The sequence below is a fragment of the Nannochloropsis gaditana genome (assembly GCF_000240725.1).
Source record: "Nannochloropsis gaditana CCMP526 unplaced genomic scaffold scaffold607, whole genome shotgun sequence".
Lineage (NCBI taxonomy): Eukaryota > Eustigmatophyceae > Eustigmatales > Monodopsidaceae > Microchloropsis > Microchloropsis gaditana.
Window position 1 is genome coordinate 1 of NW_005803346.1, and position 18,286 is coordinate 18,286.

The 18,286-nt window shown below is 54.4% G+C and overlaps 8 protein-coding genes across 8 annotated transcripts; 5 read left to right on the forward strand and 3 right to left on the reverse strand.

The window, feature by feature from the left end:
- On the reverse strand, positions 1–832 carry NGA_0230300 (uracil-5-carboxylate decarboxylase; the record flags this gene model as incomplete). Its single annotated transcript, XM_005854150.1, has 2 exons — positions 362–832; positions 1–53 (listed from the first exon to the last, which is right to left on the reverse strand). Coding segments are annotated over exons 1-2 (516 nt in total), but the record flags the coding sequence as incomplete, so codon positions are not given.
- A 474-nt stretch (positions 833–1,306) lies between these two features.
- On the forward strand, positions 1,307–4,556 carry ACS (long-chain acyl-CoA ligase). Its single transcript, XM_005854146.1, has 4 exons — positions 1,307–1,563; positions 1,657–1,807; positions 2,149–3,420; positions 3,584–4,556. Exons 1-4 carry the CDS (start codon positions 1,388–1,390, stop codon positions 4,106–4,108), a joined length of 2,124 nt encoding a protein of 707 aa, XP_005854208.1. The 5' UTR covers positions 1,307–1,387; the 3' UTR covers positions 4,109–4,556.
- Positions 4,557–5,751: 1,195 nt separating this feature from the next.
- On the forward strand, positions 5,752–7,275 carry ALG7 (UDP-N-acetylglucosamine--dolichyl-phosphate N-acetylglucosaminephosphotransferase; the record flags this gene model as incomplete). Its single annotated transcript, XM_005854147.1, has 3 exons — positions 5,752–6,135; positions 6,289–6,667; positions 6,752–7,275. The coding sequence occupies 3 exons, from the start codon at positions 5,752–5,754 to the stop codon at positions 7,273–7,275; spliced, it is 1,287 nt and encodes a 428-aa protein (XP_005854209.1).
- A 222-nt stretch (positions 7,276–7,497) lies between these two features.
- On the reverse strand, positions 7,498–9,231 carry NGA_0230400 (thioredoxin-like protein; the record flags this gene model as incomplete). The annotated part of the gene is made up of 1 exon (XM_005854151.1): positions 7,498–9,231. One exon carries the CDS (start codon positions 9,229–9,231, stop codon positions 7,498–7,500), a length of 1,734 nt encoding a protein of 577 aa, XP_005854213.1.
- Positions 9,232–9,809: 578 nt separating this feature from the next.
- On the forward strand, positions 9,810–11,495 carry RP-L6E (large subunit ribosomal protein L6e). The gene is made up of 3 exons (XM_005854149.1): positions 9,810–9,905; positions 10,019–10,286; positions 10,930–11,495. Exons 1-3 carry the CDS (start codon positions 9,819–9,821, stop codon positions 11,262–11,264), a joined length of 690 nt encoding a protein of 229 aa, XP_005854211.1. The 5' UTR covers positions 9,810–9,818; the 3' UTR covers positions 11,265–11,495.
- A 433-nt stretch (positions 11,496–11,928) lies between these two features.
- NGA_0230100 (peptidyl-prolyl cis-trans isomerase d-like protein) lies at positions 11,929–13,398 on the forward strand (the record flags this gene model as incomplete). Its single annotated transcript, XM_005854148.1, has 1 exon — positions 11,929–13,398. One exon carries the CDS (start codon positions 11,929–11,931, stop codon positions 13,396–13,398), a length of 1,470 nt encoding a protein of 489 aa, XP_005854210.1.
- A 403-nt stretch (positions 13,399–13,801) lies between these two features.
- NGA_0230500 (ribosomal rna methyltransferase nop2) lies at positions 13,802–16,063 on the reverse strand (the record flags this gene model as incomplete). Its single annotated transcript, XM_005854152.1, has 1 exon — positions 13,802–16,063. One exon carries the CDS (start codon positions 16,061–16,063, stop codon positions 13,802–13,804), a length of 2,262 nt encoding a protein of 753 aa, XP_005854214.1.
- Positions 16,064–16,828: 765 nt separating this feature from the next.
- NGA_0229800 (nacht and ankyrin domain protein) lies at positions 16,829–18,275 on the forward strand (the record flags this gene model as incomplete). Its single annotated transcript, XM_005854145.1, has 2 exons — positions 16,829–17,290; positions 17,420–18,275. Coding segments are annotated over exons 1-2 (1,191 nt in total), but the record flags the coding sequence as incomplete, so codon positions are not given.
- Between the last annotated feature and the right edge of the window lie 11 nt (positions 18,276–18,286).

Consider the following 18,286-nt stretch of genomic DNA (forward strand, 5'->3'; position numbering starts at 1 on the left):
GGGCAGGAAGTCCAGCCAGGGATTGGCGGGGGAGAGGACACTAGTTTGTATGCCTTAGAAGAAGGTAAAATATCATCAATATCATCCAACTTTCATGGAGCACGTATGTCGCAGTGATGCTGAGAAACGCCACTTAGGTTATGTAGTGGTACATAGAGGAAGGTACGATTTGGCTCAAAACAGTAGACGCTCGACATCCCTCGAGTACACCACCGAATACAAGCGAGAAGTACGTCTCTTACAGAATTTAGGCAAAAACAATATAGGATTTTGCGCAATATAGGATTTTGCGCATACCTCTTAAGAAGTTACGTCGGACACATCTATTTTAAAAAAACTCAAAGTTTGCCGCATGACCTACCGTGTACATCCATGAAAGACAGCTTCTTCTCGACACTCCAGTACTCTCTACCAATTGGACGACCAGATGATGTACTTTCGTCGGCATCCTCTCCTGGCAATATCAGAAGGCGCTCGGGCGCGTCCGATGCGCTCCCTGGCGGGGCGGGAATGATCCGCGGAACCTCTGCCCGGCGTCTCAGCAAATCCATGTATCCAGGCAGGTACAAATGGGTATGGACATCGATGGTATTTCCGAATGCAGCCTTGCCCCTTATAGCCCGGTACGGATTTGAAGATTGGTACGCCTCCGAGTTGAGGGTGGTGGTATGAATTGGTGAAGACCTTTTTCGAGGAGGTTGGCGAGGGCAAGGACGACGGGCTGATCTCGACGCAAAACCAGAAGGTGGATCCCCGATGCCTTTCTGTGATAATCCACGGGTTCCATATTTTAAACCTCTGCGTAGATGCGCCCTTCCTTCCATGCCACTGTACAATTGTATGGGGGAGAAAAGGCGCTTGGCAAAGGGGCGGGGACAGCCTCGCGGGTTTTTGCCGGCGCGTGCGTTGCACTTTTCCCATGCACTTCAACTCCAGGCCCTACATAGCCACACTGTTCTGTTTCCCGGAACCGGAAAGGGGCCCACCGGGGCTCCGAGCATGCGGGCACGCTCGAATTTTCTTAATCTTGGGGTTGCTTGTGTCATTTATCCTGTCTTTTTTCGCTTTTCGTTGGTTGTACAGTTTTGAATCATGCTTGACATCATTACCCTTCTAGCTAATCCTATTTCGGAGAAGGTGTCAAGAGATTTTGCGAACATTCTTTCTCACATGAAAAGGTCGATAAACCTTCAAAGTGTTGAATTTGGTCATAGCTTAAATTTCAATACGGACATGAGGTCTTGCTTGCGAGATTGCATTCGGTATTCCAGGAATTGAGACAAGAACTTATTTTCCTTTTTCCTTCCCACAGGCAAACATCAACGTTCTGTCTCTTATCAAGTATTTGTACTTTGTCCAGAACAAGCTAACCACTTGCAATCAGACAATGCATCGCTACAAACATTTCGCCATACGTGGCATATATGGTCATTGGGGTCATCAAGGACAAGGCTATCAAATCATGTCAAGTTCCCTTCGGGTGACACAGTCCCGATCCGCCTCCCACGTGCCATCCTCTTCAACCATCCCAAGTTTTACCACCCTCGTCGAAATGCAACAAAGGTGAGGAAAATGTTGCATCTGTTATGTGGACGTACTCGAAAAATCCATTTGATTCGCGCGTGCATCGTTAACCTCCTTTTTTTTGCTTGACAGTGTCGCTAGGACACAGGGTAAAAAGGACTTTTTGGGCTATAAACCTTGCCCTAGCAGCAAATACAAATGGATTACATACCAGGCCTTCAATGATATGGTTGGCAAGGCCAAATTTGTGCTACGGGAAGCAGGAATTGGTCCTGGGGACAAGGTAAATACGTAATAATTATGATGTCATTCGCGTTTGATGCGTGATGCCGGTCGGGCAGCCCATTTACAGCTTTCTTTCTTGGCCATTTCACGCTGTAAAAATATCCATTATTGTGCAACCACTTGATATGTATGAGGGATTTGAACTTTCTAGGCTGCCCATTAGTCAAAGGTCAAGTAGACGTGATTTGGAATCAAGACGCATGCCAAGCCTCTCAGAGAGGAGGCAGGGTGATATTGCGTGGGTTTTTTTTCTTTGGCTTCTAGTCCCCATGGCTGCATTTTCCATGAGCCATGTCAAATTTGGACCAGTCACACCTAAAGTAACATCTGACCGATTAGGTGGCAGCTCTAAGCGGCAACCGTGTGGAATGGGCCGTTGGGTGCATGGCGTCACTCAGCCTGGGCGCGACGTGGGTGCCGATGTATGAGCAACAGCGACTAACGGAATGCGAGTATATCCTGAGAGACTCGGGCGCTAAGCTCTTGCTGGTAGGAAGCAGGGAGGCTTACGATAAGACCCGGCATTTCCTTACGCGCCCTTCTAGGAATCCTGCTTTCGCGCAAGGCGACGCGCTTTCCGTTATAAATATGCAGGAATCGAAGACTGTATCATCTCTAAAGGATATTTGGACCTTCGACGTAGATGTTCCTGCTCGCATGGCCCGCGTCACTGGGGTAATGACTGCTGAGGCGGACGCCTGCTTTGCCTCTGCGGTCGTTCGGCCCGACGATGTCGCTGTCCTAATTTACACATCTGGAACTACGGGGACGCCGAAGGGAGTGGAATTGACTCACAGAAACCTTTGCACTAACATCGAAGGAATGTGGGAGGTAGTGCGACCTGAGGACATGCCTAATGCCCTCTCTTTGGCATTTCTGCCGTGGGCGCACAGCATTGGTATGAACTGCGAGCTATTCAACATGATGAGCCGCGGGGCCCGTGTTGCCCTCGCGCAAGATATGACGACCATTGCGAGTGACATCAAGGAAGTCCGTCCTAATATCCTGTTCGCAGTACCAACACTCTATAAAAAGGTGTATGATCGCATTCAAGATAAAATCACATCGCAAGGGAAATGGAGTCGGTGGCTGGTTGATAAAGCGGTGGCAGTCGCGGAAAAAAGACTGGAGATATTGCGAGAAGGAAAACGATTGAGTCTCGGACTACAGGCCCAATATGAGGTGCTCGACCATATCGTGCTCAGTAAACTTCGAGACACTTTAGGAGGACGTGTGCGAATTTCGCCAGTGGGCGGGTCCAAGATGAGTTTACCAGTCACGCGTTTCTTTGAAGCGGCACTAGGAATAGCTATCTTAGAGGGCTATGGCTTATCGGAGACCAGCCCACTCTTGAGCATAAGCCGACCAGACATCCAAATTCGCCGCCTAGGGTCTGTCGGACAAGCAGTGAAGGGAGCGGAACTGGCCGTTGTGCGTGACGGGTTGCGTGTGCCAGAGGGTGAGGAAGGAGAGATCTGGGCGTCCGGGCCCATGGTCTTCAAAGGGTACTTGAAGAAAAAAGAAGAGACTGCGGCTGCATTTGGGGAAATGGACGGGAAAAAGTGGTTTCGTACCGGTGATTTGGGAACGCTTGAACAAGGATTTCTGACGGTGAGTAAAGAAATGGGGGAAGGAACCAGTGAAAGGCGGGGAAAGGACAAGGAGTCTCGGGGAAAGATAAGGGAAATATTTATTCTCCAACGGACAGGGGATCATCAAAGCAGCAAATGCAAGCAAACTCACAATCTATTACGCATTTGATACGATGTTACAGATTACCGGCCGTCTGAAAGAACTCTACAAGCTTGAAAATGGCAAATATGTATGTGCGCCTGTGGTTGAAAAAGCCCTTCTTGAGAGCGAATACATCTTCCAAGTGGTTCTGTATGGAGCCGATCTTCCTTTCAACACCGCGCTTATTGTTCCCAATTGGGAAAAGCTCACTGCTTGGTGTGTCAGCAAGAAGCTTCCCGGTTTATCTGCCTCTTCTAGAAAAACAGAAATTCGGACTCATCCGGAAGTGCAGGCATTCATGCGAGAAAATATCGTGCTTGCCTGTAAAGACAAGATGAAAAAGTATGAAATGCCTCAAAAATGGCTTCTGCTCGAGGAGCCTTTTACTGTGGAGAATGAGATGCTGACCCCCAAAATGAGTATCAAGCGCCACGCGGTCATCAAAGCATACGGCTCTGCTTTAAATGCCATCTATGACCAGGCGAACGTAGCCTCGTATCCCAAGAGCCGTGCGAAAGAAACTCCAGACACACAACAGCCTTATGAAGATGCTCTAGCAGCTTGATATCCATATAAAAGCTTAATAGAAGTGCTATTCGGCCTTGAAATACAAGAGTTATGAAAGAAAATGTGAGGTGTACGCTCATGAAACACTGATGCAAGTCGAAATTGCCTGGCCGACACCAAAAGATTGCCCCAAGACAAAAAGAAGTCACTTCTGCTGTAACCACAGGGATTTATAGCACCAAAAAAAATCGTGATACACGCTGAAGGCAATCAATGATGGCGTCTGTCAACCGTTTTACGTGGTAGCACACAGTCGGAATAGTTGGCATGCGGAAATGGAACGCGCGAGCAAAGCGCAAAGACAACTACTTCAAAGACAAGCAACTTTCAGTACATGGAGACATTCATGGTATATTTGAGCCGTGTAAGCAAACATCGAATTATTGAAACAAGAGGAGGCGATCTACTGAACGAGGAGAAAGAATAAGCTGTACGTATTTAAATCATTCAGTAATACAGCTTCAAAAACATGCTCTTTCTTCATTCATACGTTCGTGAGATTTTTCTCCATTGCCTCTCGTAATATCTTTTGCAAGCATAGGAGGGTCAAGGCGATGCCGAAGCATATGGGCATAACATTGCTTCAGTTCTCGACGATACTCGTCCGCCTTGAGCCTCTCTCGATCATAGCTCTGCGTTGCGTGGGACTCATCAAGCTGAGCAATTGCTAGCATTTCGATTAGGATCTGATTTTTAAATTGAAGTGTAGCAATCTCCTCAGCTGAAGCTTTGGAAGCCGCCTCCGCCTCTCCGTCAAGCTTCGAACGATAATCCTCTTCGCAGCCTTCTGGACGGGTCACCCGCTGCTCCCATCGTACTTCGCTGAGCTGATCTGTCAATTTTTGTAATTTCTGTTTATACTCTCGGTGAATTTTGTCATCGACTTGCCAACCATGGTCGGTGAACACCAGTCGTGTCTTTCCTGAGGTCCCTAGTGTCATGTCTAAGCTTAAAATATCCTCTTCACCCCGTGAATCAACCATTTCTCCGTATCCTGACTCAAAACCCTCCGAGCTGCTGGATATGGCGGATGACTTTCCAGTTAACGACCAAACACTTGCGTTGGTCTTCAAAGTTGAGTTTCGAGGTGCATCAGAACTTCCCAAAAGCTTTCTGTTTTTCCGCATGATCTTGCCCTTAAAAGAGGACGATAACTTTTTCAATTGCGAATACGATGACGAAAGGTAGGGCGATGGCAGATCCCCAACGCCTAAAAAAAATGACATTAGACTTTCGAAATGATGTGCCAAAAATATGCCGGACTCGTATGTTGAGGAAAAATCTGCCAGGCATCTTCCTGAATTAAAAGAGGGATGGGCCCGTGGAACAATCGCGGTAACGGCGGGCGCGCAACGGCCGCTCGCTTGACGGCTCGTTGCCCGTCCGTTGCTGCCAAGCCCTGAATTTCAAAGGCATCTCGCGCAGAGCAGCTCCAGACCTCAGCTCTTTCGCTTGACCATGCTTAAGAGACACGAAAATGGATCCACTGACCTTCAATTTTGAAACAGCATGGTGGCCACCCGTAGTAAGGCAAAAGGGGCAAGTGGGGCTCTCGTCTCCTCGCCTTCCCCTTCGGCGAGTAGAAGACCCATCCCATCAGACTTGTCCAACCGCCTGTGGGATGCCTTTTACGTGGTACTGCTGTTGACGGCCCCCCTCAAGCTTCTTCTTGACGTTCCGGTTGATGCTTTTGGGCGGGAGTCTGCAAATGCCCGGAAATATATCTTGGAGCAACTGGGTCTGGCAGCAGCAGGATGCTCAGGGGTGGTCTACATGGTAAATGTGATGGGAGAGTATTGCCGACGAAAGCAACAGACAGGAAAGGATTTGTGCAAGAAAGGCACACCATTAGGAGAAGTCCCTATTCCCGAATCGCAGGGCTTGGCGCCGGGCATAATATACCTGATCATCATAATTGCATGTCAGCTGCTGTACACACAAAGCCCTGAAAGCTTGGCCAACTACAATTCTTCTCTACTCTCAATTTGTTTTATGCTCTTTTTGGGCTTTGTCGATGATGTACTGGTACGTAGCGCAGGGGCCGGTCATCCGGGAAGTGCCAAGGGATTTTTTTCTTCTCGATGTGCAAAACCCAGAGACCATAGTCAAGCCCCTGGTTCCCGCCATCGCCATCCGATTACTCCTCTTCACCTTTTTCCTTGTCACTTTTCAATTTAGGACCTCCCTTGGCGATTCAAACTCATTCTTCCTCCAATAGCAACACTTCCGCTCCTCTGCTCCTACAGCGGCTCAACTTCCGTCATCATTCCCAAGCCTCTTCGAGGTCTTCTCTGGCGACACAGCGACGGGGGAGGCCTGACTCCACTAGGACAGCTGCTCAGTTTGTTTGTCACCATTGACGGACAAGCTCAGGGGAAAATTGTGGAGTTGGGGCTCTTTTTCATGATCTACATGGCGTTGTTAGCTGTCTTCTGCACGAACGCGATCAATATCTACGCGGGGATAAACGGCCTTGAGGCGGGGCAGTCGCTGGTGATCGCCGTGGGAGTCTTGGCTTTCACGCTAACGGAGATTCTCTATGAAAACGATGGAAAAGGTAAGGAAAGAAAAAGGCATGGGAGCACGGTCCTTGAAATCTACGGACGCCCTTCGTATCTCATGCCCTCTACACCTCCGTCAGCGAGTCCCACCCAGGTTCTTTCCCTCACGCTCGTCCTCCCCTTCATTGGGGTCGTCCTCGGACTCCTCTACCACAACTTCTATCCCGCACGGGCCTTCGTGGGTGACACCTTTTGCTATTTTGCCGGCATGACCTTCGCCGTGATCGGCGTCCACGGCCACTTCTCCAAGACCCTCTGCTTCCTCTTTCTTCCTCAAATCGCAAATTTCCTCCTCTCTCTCCCCCAGCTCTTCAAAATCGTGCCCTGTCCCCGACACAGACTCCCTCGTGTGGACCCCTCTCTTGACCGACTCCTCCCCTCCCTTTGCCCGTGCGCGAGCGAAGAGCACCGGTGGGCCAAGCGCCTCTTCGGGCTCCCTCCCGACAGCGACCACTTTATCAATCTGACGCTCATCAACGCGGTCCTCAGAGTGGTGGGCCCACTCCACGAGCGAACGCTTTGCCTTTTGCTGCTACTTCTGCAGGTGGTCTGCTGCCTCGGCACCATGTTTCTTCGCTTCTACCTGGCCAATATGTTCACATGAAGGTGGAAGGAGAGGACGATAGACGCGATGGATCGAATGTGTGGGGGGGTCAGTGATCCGGCGCGTAACATCGTGGGTTTGTAAAGAGCAACGAATCCATGCTTCTCGACTCAACGGAAGCGATCAAAAAAATTGTGCTTTCTTTTGGGTGCTGACCCAGCCAATTTACCCTTTACATTGCCAGCCCGAACGCCGCCCTTGTCATCGTTTCCGGCTTCCATCCTACATGGGCAGCATCGTATCCCATTTTTTCCGCCGACCGGTCCGGAGTTTCTTGCGCAACCGCACGCAGAAGGCGAAGCAGAGGACGAGCATGATGCCGCTCACGAACGCGTAGTCCCGCGACAAGGCCGCCAGCTCCCCGATGCTCCGCACCTGGCCCCCCATCGCCCTATCTTCCCCCGCCGTCTCTGTGTCGTGCACGTCGTATCCCTTCACCATTTCCTCGTAGAGCGCCTCCCACTCCGGCTCCCCACTGGCCCCCTCCTTGCCCCAGCACCTCGGACACTTCCTCACCGGCGGCCACCGCCGCTTTCCCAGGCGCACGTTCACTTTGTCGTGCAGGTCGTAGACCCACCAGACCGCCCCCTTGGGCCCCCTGTCCGCCCACCGGCCCCGCGTTTCCTCGAAGGCATTCAGGAAGTGGTCCCTGCACTCCTGGCAGCCGAAGAAGTTCGAGACGAAGCCCTCGATCACCAGCAGGACGTTAAGAGGGGAGACCACACTCGTGGAGGAAGAGGCGGCCTTGTCGCGGGCGCGGACGGCGCTCTTCACGGAGAGGAGGTGAAAGAGCGTCCAGAGGCCGCACGTGTAGCCAGCCTCCCGCCCACAGACCGCCCACTCGTAGGACCGCTTGCTTGCCCTTTCCCCCCCTTCACCACCTTCTCCTCCCGCCCTGCTCGCAGCGTGCAGGGATGGGAGCACTGGATCAAGGTGCCGGGCAAGTAAGTCTTCCCACTCTGCGATGCCGATCTCCTTCAAGGGGTACACGGCCTCCAGTAAGCCTCGGAAGAGTCGGCGTCGTGGCCCTCCCGGGAAAAGCAGGGACAGCACGTGCAGCAAATCGCGCAGGCTACTTAAGGCCTGACCCCTGAGGACTTTCGAGCCCAGAAATAAGTCGTGGTCCAAGGCGAAGCGCAAGGAGGTGAAGGCATCCTCCACCCTCGCACGTCGAAGCGCAGGGATGCTCAGACTATCCTCAGCCTCCAAGTCGCCCGGAGCTTGAGATCTGGTACGTGTGTTCGGGGATTGTGGTCCTTCCTTCTTTGGAGTGGCGGCAATATTAGATGCGGCAGGCGCAGCTCGTGACGAGTCGGGCCCCGGTTGATCCTGGGAGACGGAAGTTTCTCTGGGCGCCGACCTCGCCGGCTCTCGTGCTTCATTGCCCATAAGAACTTCTCCCTCGTCTTCCCCAGCAACTTGCTCAGTAAATTTGGATGTGATCCAACTGATCAGATCCTCGTCATTGTTATTGGGAATGGCCGTGCCTTTTCCGTTACTGCCTCGCACGCCGTAGGCCTTGAGCGTGGGGTACGCATGGACCCTCTCATCCTGACATGCCCCTGCCTCAGCCAGGCAACTTACAGCACCAATTTGAAGCCCCCCCAGCTCCTTTTTTCCTCTTAGCGCCCCCCACACGGCTGCCCACGTGGGTGCAAAATGTTGGCAGTGCCCGCATGTAGGAGAGTAAAACATGATCGCCCACGGCTCCCCATTTGCCTTGAGCGACTCGAAGGCCGTACGACTGAGGTCTTCCACACTTTTAAGCTCCGGCCGCGAGCTATCAGAGGCTTTACTGAAGAGATATTGCTCGTAGGCGTAAGAAGTAGGGAGCAGCAGAGAAAGCAAGAAGATGAGGGGAGGAAGCAGACAGGCGGTACATGAGGTGTGTAGCCGGGTTTTTCTTATGCGCGTGATTTCCCGCATATCACGCCCCAGGATGCGTCGCACACTCATAGCGCACGAGTCACGCCTGGTTCGCTCCCATGGCTTCCACATCATCCCTGTAATTACCAAGGACGTGAGTGAAAGAGGCAAGTTGACATGGGGCCGCGGGCCCGGCGGCATGTGGGCCTAGCGCCTGATCGATCATTCTAGTTCCCTTCGCCAGCCCCGCTCTGTGGCTGTGGTGGCCTCGCTCCGCCCACTCCGTGGCGGTGGTGGGCGGGGACAGGGGACCAGAAACGTGCCAGGAGTGAGAACATTTCATTGTAGAGCTTGGATTCGGTGCTGAGCTGTGGTATGGTCGGAGGAGCGGATCGTGTAACCTGGCGGGGAATTGTGTGGTGGTTGAGATGATGGCAGAGAAGCTCCCTGCTTCTTCTCCAGTTTGCGTGAACCGCTCACAAATCGCAGTGCCTCGGAAAAATGTTCACTACTTCCTTCGCCACTCTCACTGACATTCTTGTGGAGGTCGTAAGCGCTTCTCCAAACTGATTCTTCCATCAGGGGCCTTCTGTAAGGAGAGGCCATGCGAATGAAGAAACAGACTCCCATAACCACCCCTCTTCAAACCCTATCCTCCACGTGCCTTGACAGACGCTATGGCTCCGAAGAAAGCAAACAAGCGTGCAGGGAAGCCCCGCACAACCTTGCTGGCCCGTGGTGTCCCATCTCTGAGTCATGCCGCGGTACGTGCAAGGCATCTTTGCCCAAACTTGCTGTCCTACTTCTCTATCTACTCCCATTGGTGCTCAACAGCTTTCGTTATTTTTTTGTTGACCGCTTACTTCTTTCAATGCAGACTGTGAAGAAGGGGGGGCGGTATAGGTTCTTCGGCAAGGGCGGGAAGAAGGCTGCGGCGCCCGCGCCTGCTGCGGGCAAGGCGCCTCGCTTCTACCCGGCTGACGACATCCCTGTCCCTCGTCGCAGTGCGCGCCACATTCAGAAACCGACCAAGCTTAAGGCAGGTATCAAGCCCGGTTCTGTGCTGATTATGCTCGCTGGCCGGTTCCGTGGCAAGCGCGTGGTTTTCCTGAAGCAGCTGGCGTCGGGCACGCTCCTCGTAACGGGTGAGCAAGGGACCGAGACGCGGGAGGTGAAGGGAAAACGAGGGTTTTTGGTGCCAAGAGAGCATGTGTTAGAACAATTAAAAAGCGGATAGGCTGCAGATTTATGGAATGGTCAGCCGGTGTCATGTGGGTGTGTATGATTCGCGTGTCCGATGTTGCGCCCGATGATTAAATGCTTTAGAAATTGTGATGGCCCTGTGTCTGGCTCTCTGGCGACTAGAAGGGATGCAACGACAGGGGTGGCAGAAGGGGTTCGGGTGTTGGGACAAGCAATTTGGAGAAGAGCTGATGAGACATCAGTTTCAGGGTGTGGAAGTGAGCGTGTGCTCAGCACAGTTCTCTGATGGGCTCACTTTGAAGGACGGATAGGCTTGCACCTTTCCTGACTCTGGAGAGGTCAAGGAGAGAAACAGAGCCATCCGCTTTCGCGAGCGCCTTGTCGCTTGGTTCTCTTGCAGTGATTTCCGAATGCGTGGCCCATATCCCCTCTACCCGGCCTCCACTTTGGAGCTGTTGATTTGTCGATGGTTGGGCCAGCCTGTCGGGTTTATGACTTATGGATTATGAGAGATGAGGGCTGTTATGAGGGAGTATTATGCCTAGCCCCACCTGTATACGAAGGACTCATTTCCTCCCATCGCAGGCCCTTACTCATTGAATGGTGTCCCTCTCCGCCGAGTCAATCAAGCCTATGTAATTGTCACCAGCCAAGTGGTGGATATCTCAGCCGTCAAGGTGCCTGACACGTTGAATGATGCGTATTTCGCGGTCCCGGCGGATGTCAAAGGCAAGGAGACGATCCTTGCCGCTGGTGCGGGGAAGAAGGCGACTGAGGTGTCTGAGTCGCGCAAGAAGGACCAGAAGGCGGTGGACGAGCAGGTGCTGGTAGCTGTCAAGAAGGTGGCGCAATTGGATGGGTACTTGAAGGCGCGATTTTCCTTGAAAAAGGGCGTGAAGCCGCACGAGATCAAGTTCTAAGGAGGTGGAAGGGATGATGGGAGGATGCTTTGTGTTGGTTGTTGGGCGTTGTTCATGATAGGGTTTCTGGATCGGTAGGATCCGTCTGTCGTCATTCTTAGCTCTCTCTCTCACTTTGAGGGATGATACTCATCAACATGGTGGGAGGAATGCGGCGCCCACCACATCCACGATCGAACATTAGTCGCCCCCGGGCACACGTCGAAATAACTTAATTGAGGCGGGCGCATATTTTGTGCTCTAGTTTGAATTTATTCATCGTCGTTTATTTAATAAGCTGGTTAGTGCGACGAGTCGGGATATTTGGAAGCCAAGCTCCATCTCCACGAAACTCAGGATAGGAAGGCGTAAGCAGTAACACTGAAGATGTTTGTTCAATTGAGAGCCACAAACTTTAAATGACTGGCGTGCGTAGTCACCATTTTCGGAGCCAAATGTCCTTATCACATGGACTGTATACTGGGTTACGCGATTCGTGTGCTCGTGTCCAGGCGTCCACCTCGAGGCCACCCAACTTCACGATACCCGGAGGAAAGAAGCCACCTCGCCCTCGTTCGCTGCCTCGCTCAGGCTCGTTCAAACACAAACTCGCCTCCTCGCTCCTCACCTATCATCCCATTCATAGGTCTCAAGCACAGAGTCATCGATCGATCGATAGTCTAACATGGTAGCTGTAGCAGAGAAGGAAAATACAAAACCCGAAAATGTGTCCACTCCCCTTGTAGCTCTCTCCTCGTATTCTGTCAACAAGGGAAGTGATGAAGTAGTGGAGGACCTCACCTTACGGCCTAGCAAAGAGGACCGCTTAGCCCTGTGCGAGGCCCTCTATAAATGCACGGGTTCGTTCAAGCGCATAGTCTCCCCTTTACTCCCTTATCCGCTTGTCATCAATCGCCTACATCGGGACTTTGTTGAAGCGCAGGAGATGAGCGGAGGCTCGGCGAAGGAGGCCTTGATGACTTTTGCCATGAAGATGGAGGAACCCGGCACCAAAGCTTTTTTAAGTGACGCCCAGGCTCAGATTCGAGCGGAGCCAAAGGTGTACGCTCAGAACATGGTGGATGACGAATGGATTAGTGACTTCCAATCTCAAGTGGATTACGTACCGGGCCTGAGCAAGGGGAAGCGTCTGCTCGACTCCGAAGACGCCAAGCAGTTTGCCACTTTTGCCGATGAGATGAAAAGCGCCGGAAATAAATGTTTTGCATCGCAAGATTATGAAATGGCATTGACGCGGTACACGCAAGGGGTTGAGCTTTTGCAGCAAGTCGAGTGCAAAGACGAGCAGCCTCAGCGACACTTGCTTGAGCTCTACACCGCGCTCTTGACCAATCAAGCGATCGCAGGCTTGAAAACAAGCGCTTGGCGCACGTCGCTTACCGCGTGCACTGCTTGCTTGTCAATCAATCCTCGGAACCTGAAAGCACGCGCACGGCGGGCGGAGGCTTACACTTGCCTGGGCGACATGGAGGCCGCCGCCCTCGACTTGGAAGTGATCCTGCGGTTGCAAGCCACAGAGTTGCTGGAAGACCACGATCAAGACACGGCACAAGAGCTCTTAGCGGCCGCACAGAAGGATGCCAGAAAGCTCTCGCAGAGGATCGAGAGGATGAAGAGGGAGGAAAGCGCGACCGCCAAGCGCATGATGGCCGGGGCGGACTTTACTGCGGATCGACACAAGGAGAAGCCCCCCGCCCCGGACATCCCGCAGCCTCCTTCCATACTCTCGAGCTCGACATCCCGCTCTCGCGCCACGGATCCTCTGAGTGCTGCACGGCCGGTCTCAAGACTCTCCGCCAAGCCAGGCTCAGAGAAGCTCATCGACGAGGTGGTCGCCCTGGAGATCCAGCAAAGCCTCATGTACATATACTCCCAGCCCGTCGTGCAGGGCGAGCTGATCATGCTCCGTAAGGCGGCGGACTACGAATCAGGGCGATTCGTGCAGCGATTGCGGCCTTACCTGGCGAAGCTGTTGGCGGAGCCCATCTTGGACAGGTACAGTTTCGGGAAGGGGGAGGAGGGATACCGGAGGATGGAGCGAGCCCTCGGCCAGCACGTGACATCTAGCGCGGACGTCTGTGAGAACGCAAAAAGCCTCCTGGCGGTCTTGATGGGGGACCTGCTCGAGGAGTGAGGTCGGAGGGGTACAGCAACCGAGGAGGGGGAACCCTTGGCGGGCCGCCGGTTCCCCTGGAACTGCTGAGCGCGCTTGCCGGCAACATGACCCCAGGATACCCTGAGATTCCCAGGAACACAAATCAAAGCATCATGCACAAAAAGAAAAAGAGCGTATGGAAGACGTGCTTGCGGAGGATAGCGTCTCGCTCACCGAGAAGCTTGAGGAAGTCATGGATACCATCCACTATTTCGACTATTTTACGTCGTTTGTTCCACCGTCTCGAAATGACTTCCTCTTTCATTTCTGCCTCGTTCCTTTCTACTGCCTGCGCGGTCCTCGTCCTTGACGATCCATGAGAGGCTACGTTTTTTCATTTTCTTACTTTGATCTCACAGAATCGACACGACATGGCCCCTTTCTAAGAGGACATGACCCCTTTCGCCTTTTTCCCTTTTCTTCCGACAGGTTTTCCTTGCGACTCCTTTGGCCGGCCTGACTTCTGCTCAGACTTCTGCCGCTCTCCGTTACTAACTTTTCGCCCTCCGCCGACCTCATGCCGGCCCCCTTCTTGCTTGCTCTGCCCACTTTTCTTCTTCCCTTCCTTGACAACGTCCTCCCCTGACGCTTTTGGCGTTTTTGATTCCGTCTTTCTCGTGTGCTTATCCTTCTCCACCAACGGCCCGTCTCTCTCAGAGTTTGTTCCACTTGACATCGTCGCCTGGCCAGATACCCTCGATTCTGCAACCGTCGTCTCTGCGGTGCTCTGCGGGATCTCTCTGACCGGCCCTTGGGGCTGACTCCCCTTCTTCTTCTTTTTAATACGGAAAGGGGCTTCCTCCTCTCCCTTCTCAACTTTTTGCACACCTTTTCTTGTCTCATTCCCTCTACTTTCCACATTTTCGCCATCGCGCATCTGTTTCCTCTTTTTCCCCTTCGCCTCTGCCCTCTCTTCCTCCTCGTTCTTTCCGGGCAGCGCGTTCGTCAGCTTTTGCAGCTTGCAGACGAAGAAGCCATCCATGTTGTGGACATGGGGATAGAAGCGCCTGGTCAGGGCCAAGGACGGGTGGAATCGGTGCTCTGCGACCCGCGTGAAGCCCGGCCGCCCAAAGTCCCCGAGGCCCGTGGGCACCACGCGGACGTTAGGCCGGGCCCGGAGGATGTAGTCCACCACGAGCTCGTTCTCCTCCACCGCCACCGAGCAGGTCGAGTACACCAGCACGCCCCCGGTCTTGCTCCCCGCGTCCACGCAGTCTACCGCCGCCCGCAGCAGCTCCCTCTGTAGGTGCGACATCTTCCGGACGTCGGCCAGGGTCCGCTGGACCTTCACAGACTGGTCTCGGGCCACGATCCCCAGGCCCGAGCACGGGGCATCCAGCAGGGCGCGGTCGAAGCCCTTCATGACTGAGGGCAGCCGCCGGCCGTCATAGCTGCAAACCACCGCGTTCCGGACACCCAGCCGGTGCAGGTTGGCGATAGTGGCCTTCTGGCGCTCGGACTTAAGGTCGTTCGCCACCAGCAGCCCCGTGTTCTTCATCAGCTGCGCGCAGTAACTCGCCTTGCCCCCCGGCGCCGCCGAGAGGTCCAGCACCCTCTCGTGGGGCTGGGGCGCCAAAGCCATCACGGGCGTCATGGAGGAGGCGCTCTGCAAAATGTAGTGCCCTGCCAGGTACTCCGGGGTCGCTCCCACGGGGACCTGGGAGTCGATGATCTTCAGCGCCACCTTGGACCAGCCGCCCGCCAGGGGCTCCAGACTCACCCCCCGCTTGAGCAGGGCCTGCGCCAGGTCCTTGCGCCGCGTCTTGAGGGTGTTGGCGCGGACGACCAGGGGCCTGGGTCGGTCGTTCGCGGCCATAAACTCCACGCACTCCGCGGGCCCCAACATGGTCAGGAACATTCCCGTCAGCTCGGGCAGGTATCCGTGGTGCTCCGACAGGTCACGCCCCAGCTGCCTCACGTACTCCGCCCGCGCGACTCCTGCCTTCCGGCGCGCGCGGAAGTCGGAGAGAATGTGAACCACCTCCTCGATCCGCTCCTTCAGCCCGGAGGCGAGGCCCGCGACAGGCCAAGGCCCCCCTTCTCCTCCCTCGTCGCCTGCCTCATCCTCCTCATCTTGATCTCCCTCGTGTCCAACCTCAAAATCCTCTTCCTCGTCTGCAACCTCCTCTCCACTCTCTTCACTCTCGCCTGACATAAAATCGTCGGCCTCATCCCCTTCCCCCTCCTCCTCCTCCTCGTCATCCTCGTCTTCTTCCTCTTCTTCTTCCACTTCATCCTCCGAAGGTAACAAGCCATTCGTATTGCTCTTCTTCATTTTGAGCCATGACTGGTTGTCGTCGGTGAAGCCCAGATCTTTCGCATGAAGTTCCTCTTCATCGGAGCCCGACCCCTCCAATGCTTCATCCTCTTCACCAACTTCCTCGGCGTCCTCGTCCTCCGCTTCGCTCTCCTCAACCTCACTCTCGCTTTCCAGCTCAGTTTCCTTCCCCTTTTTCTTTCCTCGCAGCTGATGTTGCCGTCCATTGCTTATCGGTTTAGTGGATGGTGCGAGGGGCAGCTTGCGTTGCCGCTCCGCCGTGTCCCTTCGAGTAGCCCGAGCGTCGCCGCCATCATTACGACGGATTGCCCTTGAAACAGAAGATGGTGAGCCGCTTTGCACGGACGGGGCTCTCTTCTTCCCCATCGAATTGGAGAATTCAGCCTTTATCATTTGCAAAAAAAGAAGGAGATGTGGGTCTGTGGGCTACAAGTATGGTGAGGCTTGTTACCATATGGAAGAAGTATACTCCGACCAAGAAGACTAGAGGCGCCATTTGCTGATGCCCGAATTCCTTATGCTTGGTTTCATGTAGACGGAGCCCCACGGAGCCCGTCTCAGTATGTTTCTATGTCCATGCCAAGAGGACCTACAATTTGGTAAACCTCATGGTGCTGGATGAACGGCGTGGGGGGCCAATTCATCACATCTAGACAGTCAAAACGGCCGAGGAAAAAATGTGCACATGCAGGGATCCTTCTCGATCCCACAATAGTAAAAATGTTCGGGGCGCCGCGTGGTATGCTTTGTAAGACACCCCGGAAGGGGTGGTATCTTGCAAGCCCTTAGTGCTGCCTCCTGCGACGATAGGCAGCGAGGAGAGGTCTGACATCGGCCCTCTCACGCCGAGGTTTCCTGCTCCTCCCGGCGCCCGAAACCAGCGCGGCCGTGTCACCCGCACGGCGCATTTTTGTCGCATAAACCTGGGGTGTACGATGAAGTGCGCGTGCGTCGGGCGCTGTGGCCCGGTGACGTGCAGACCGAGACACGTGGTCTCTAGGCAAGGAACGAGACGCGGCGTCGGGGGGAGCGGCAAGTCTCGTCGGCACGAGAGTAAAAAGAAATTGCGGTTCTCACCCAAGGGCCTGCGCCAAATCCACTCATACTCTCACTTTGTTACACTTCATCACCAAAGCAGTTGATAGCAGGACGGTTTGCATCCTGGGTGTGAGGGCATTCTCTGAGCAGAACGAAAAGCCTCACACCATCTTCAGAATCCCGGTTTTTCCGGCTGTGTACTCGTAGGCGGATTGAGCATATGGAGGGAGAGCAGGCAACAGATGCGACGCCAAAGCGGGCCAAGACTGATGGTACGGGCGAGCGTGATGAAATGGAAGACGGGGGCGACGCCATGATCGTGGATGGAGATGAAGGCTTGAAAAGGGAACCTGACCTGAGAGAAAGGGTTGCGGCCTACCTGCGGGACCCCGCGACGGCCTTAAAGCCAGATCCTCCAGATGTGCCATCTTTCATGGAAAGCCCTTTTCGCTACAATCCGAAAGCAAAAATTCTGAATCCAGAGGAAACGCAAGGGAAAGTGGATGCCGACGGGAACACTGCTCTGATAATGGCGATAAAAGCAGGTTCCGAAAAGTAAGTGGAGGACGGGGGCGCAGTGGAGTGATGGCCATGCTTTGTGTTTCAGAGAATCACACGTGGTTGAATCAATTATTAAGTGCTCTTCAGTTCCCCTTCTCATATTTATCCCCCCTCCGTTTGCAGAGCTTTCTTTCTCCTTCTCGACGGGAAAGACCAGGCTTACATCAACAGGCAAAACTCCAAAGGCGCCACCGCATTAAACGTGGCGGCCCACCGAGGCTACGTAGCCCCGGTCCGAGAGCTTCTCGACACGGCTCACGCGGACGTGAACATCCCCAACAGCAGCGGCTCCACCTCCCTCATCCAGGCCTCCCACTTCGGGCACACGGCGGTGGTTCGCCTCTTGTTGCAGCACGGCGCCGCCGTGGACCTGCCCAACCACAAGGGGACGACGGCCTTGATGCGAGCGGCGCAGGAGGGCCACGTGGCGGTGGTGGCAGCGCTGCTGAGAACCGGTGGGGACGTGAACCGCCGCAACCACGAGCGGATGAACGCCCTGATGCTTGCGTCGCAGCGCGGGCACGACGGGATTGTGCACATGCTGATCAAGCACGGCGCGGACATCGACTGCCAGACCGTGCAGGGTTCCACAGCGTTGATGCTGGCCTGCAAGCGCCAGCACGAAGCCGTCGTGCGGGTCCTCTTGACGGCGGGGGCAGAGATGTTTGTCCGAGACAGTCGCGGACGGACGGCCAGGGACACGGCAGTGAAACGGAATCACAAGCCCATCATCGCCATGCTGCAGGCAAGCCGACAGGTCCGCCTCATGCAGCAGGAGGCGCGGATCGTCCGCTCTCGGGTGCTCGTCCACATGTACGAGCTCCTAGGCCGAAAACGGGCGGTGCCTATACCGGAGGTGGCCGCGGGCCTGGCGGCCAGGGAGAATCGACGGCGGTCTCGCGAGGAGGCACGGCGGGCGCAGACACAGCGTCAGGAGTGGGGGAAGCGGGCTTACGGACGAAAAGGGGGTGGGGAAGGGCCTCATTTGCA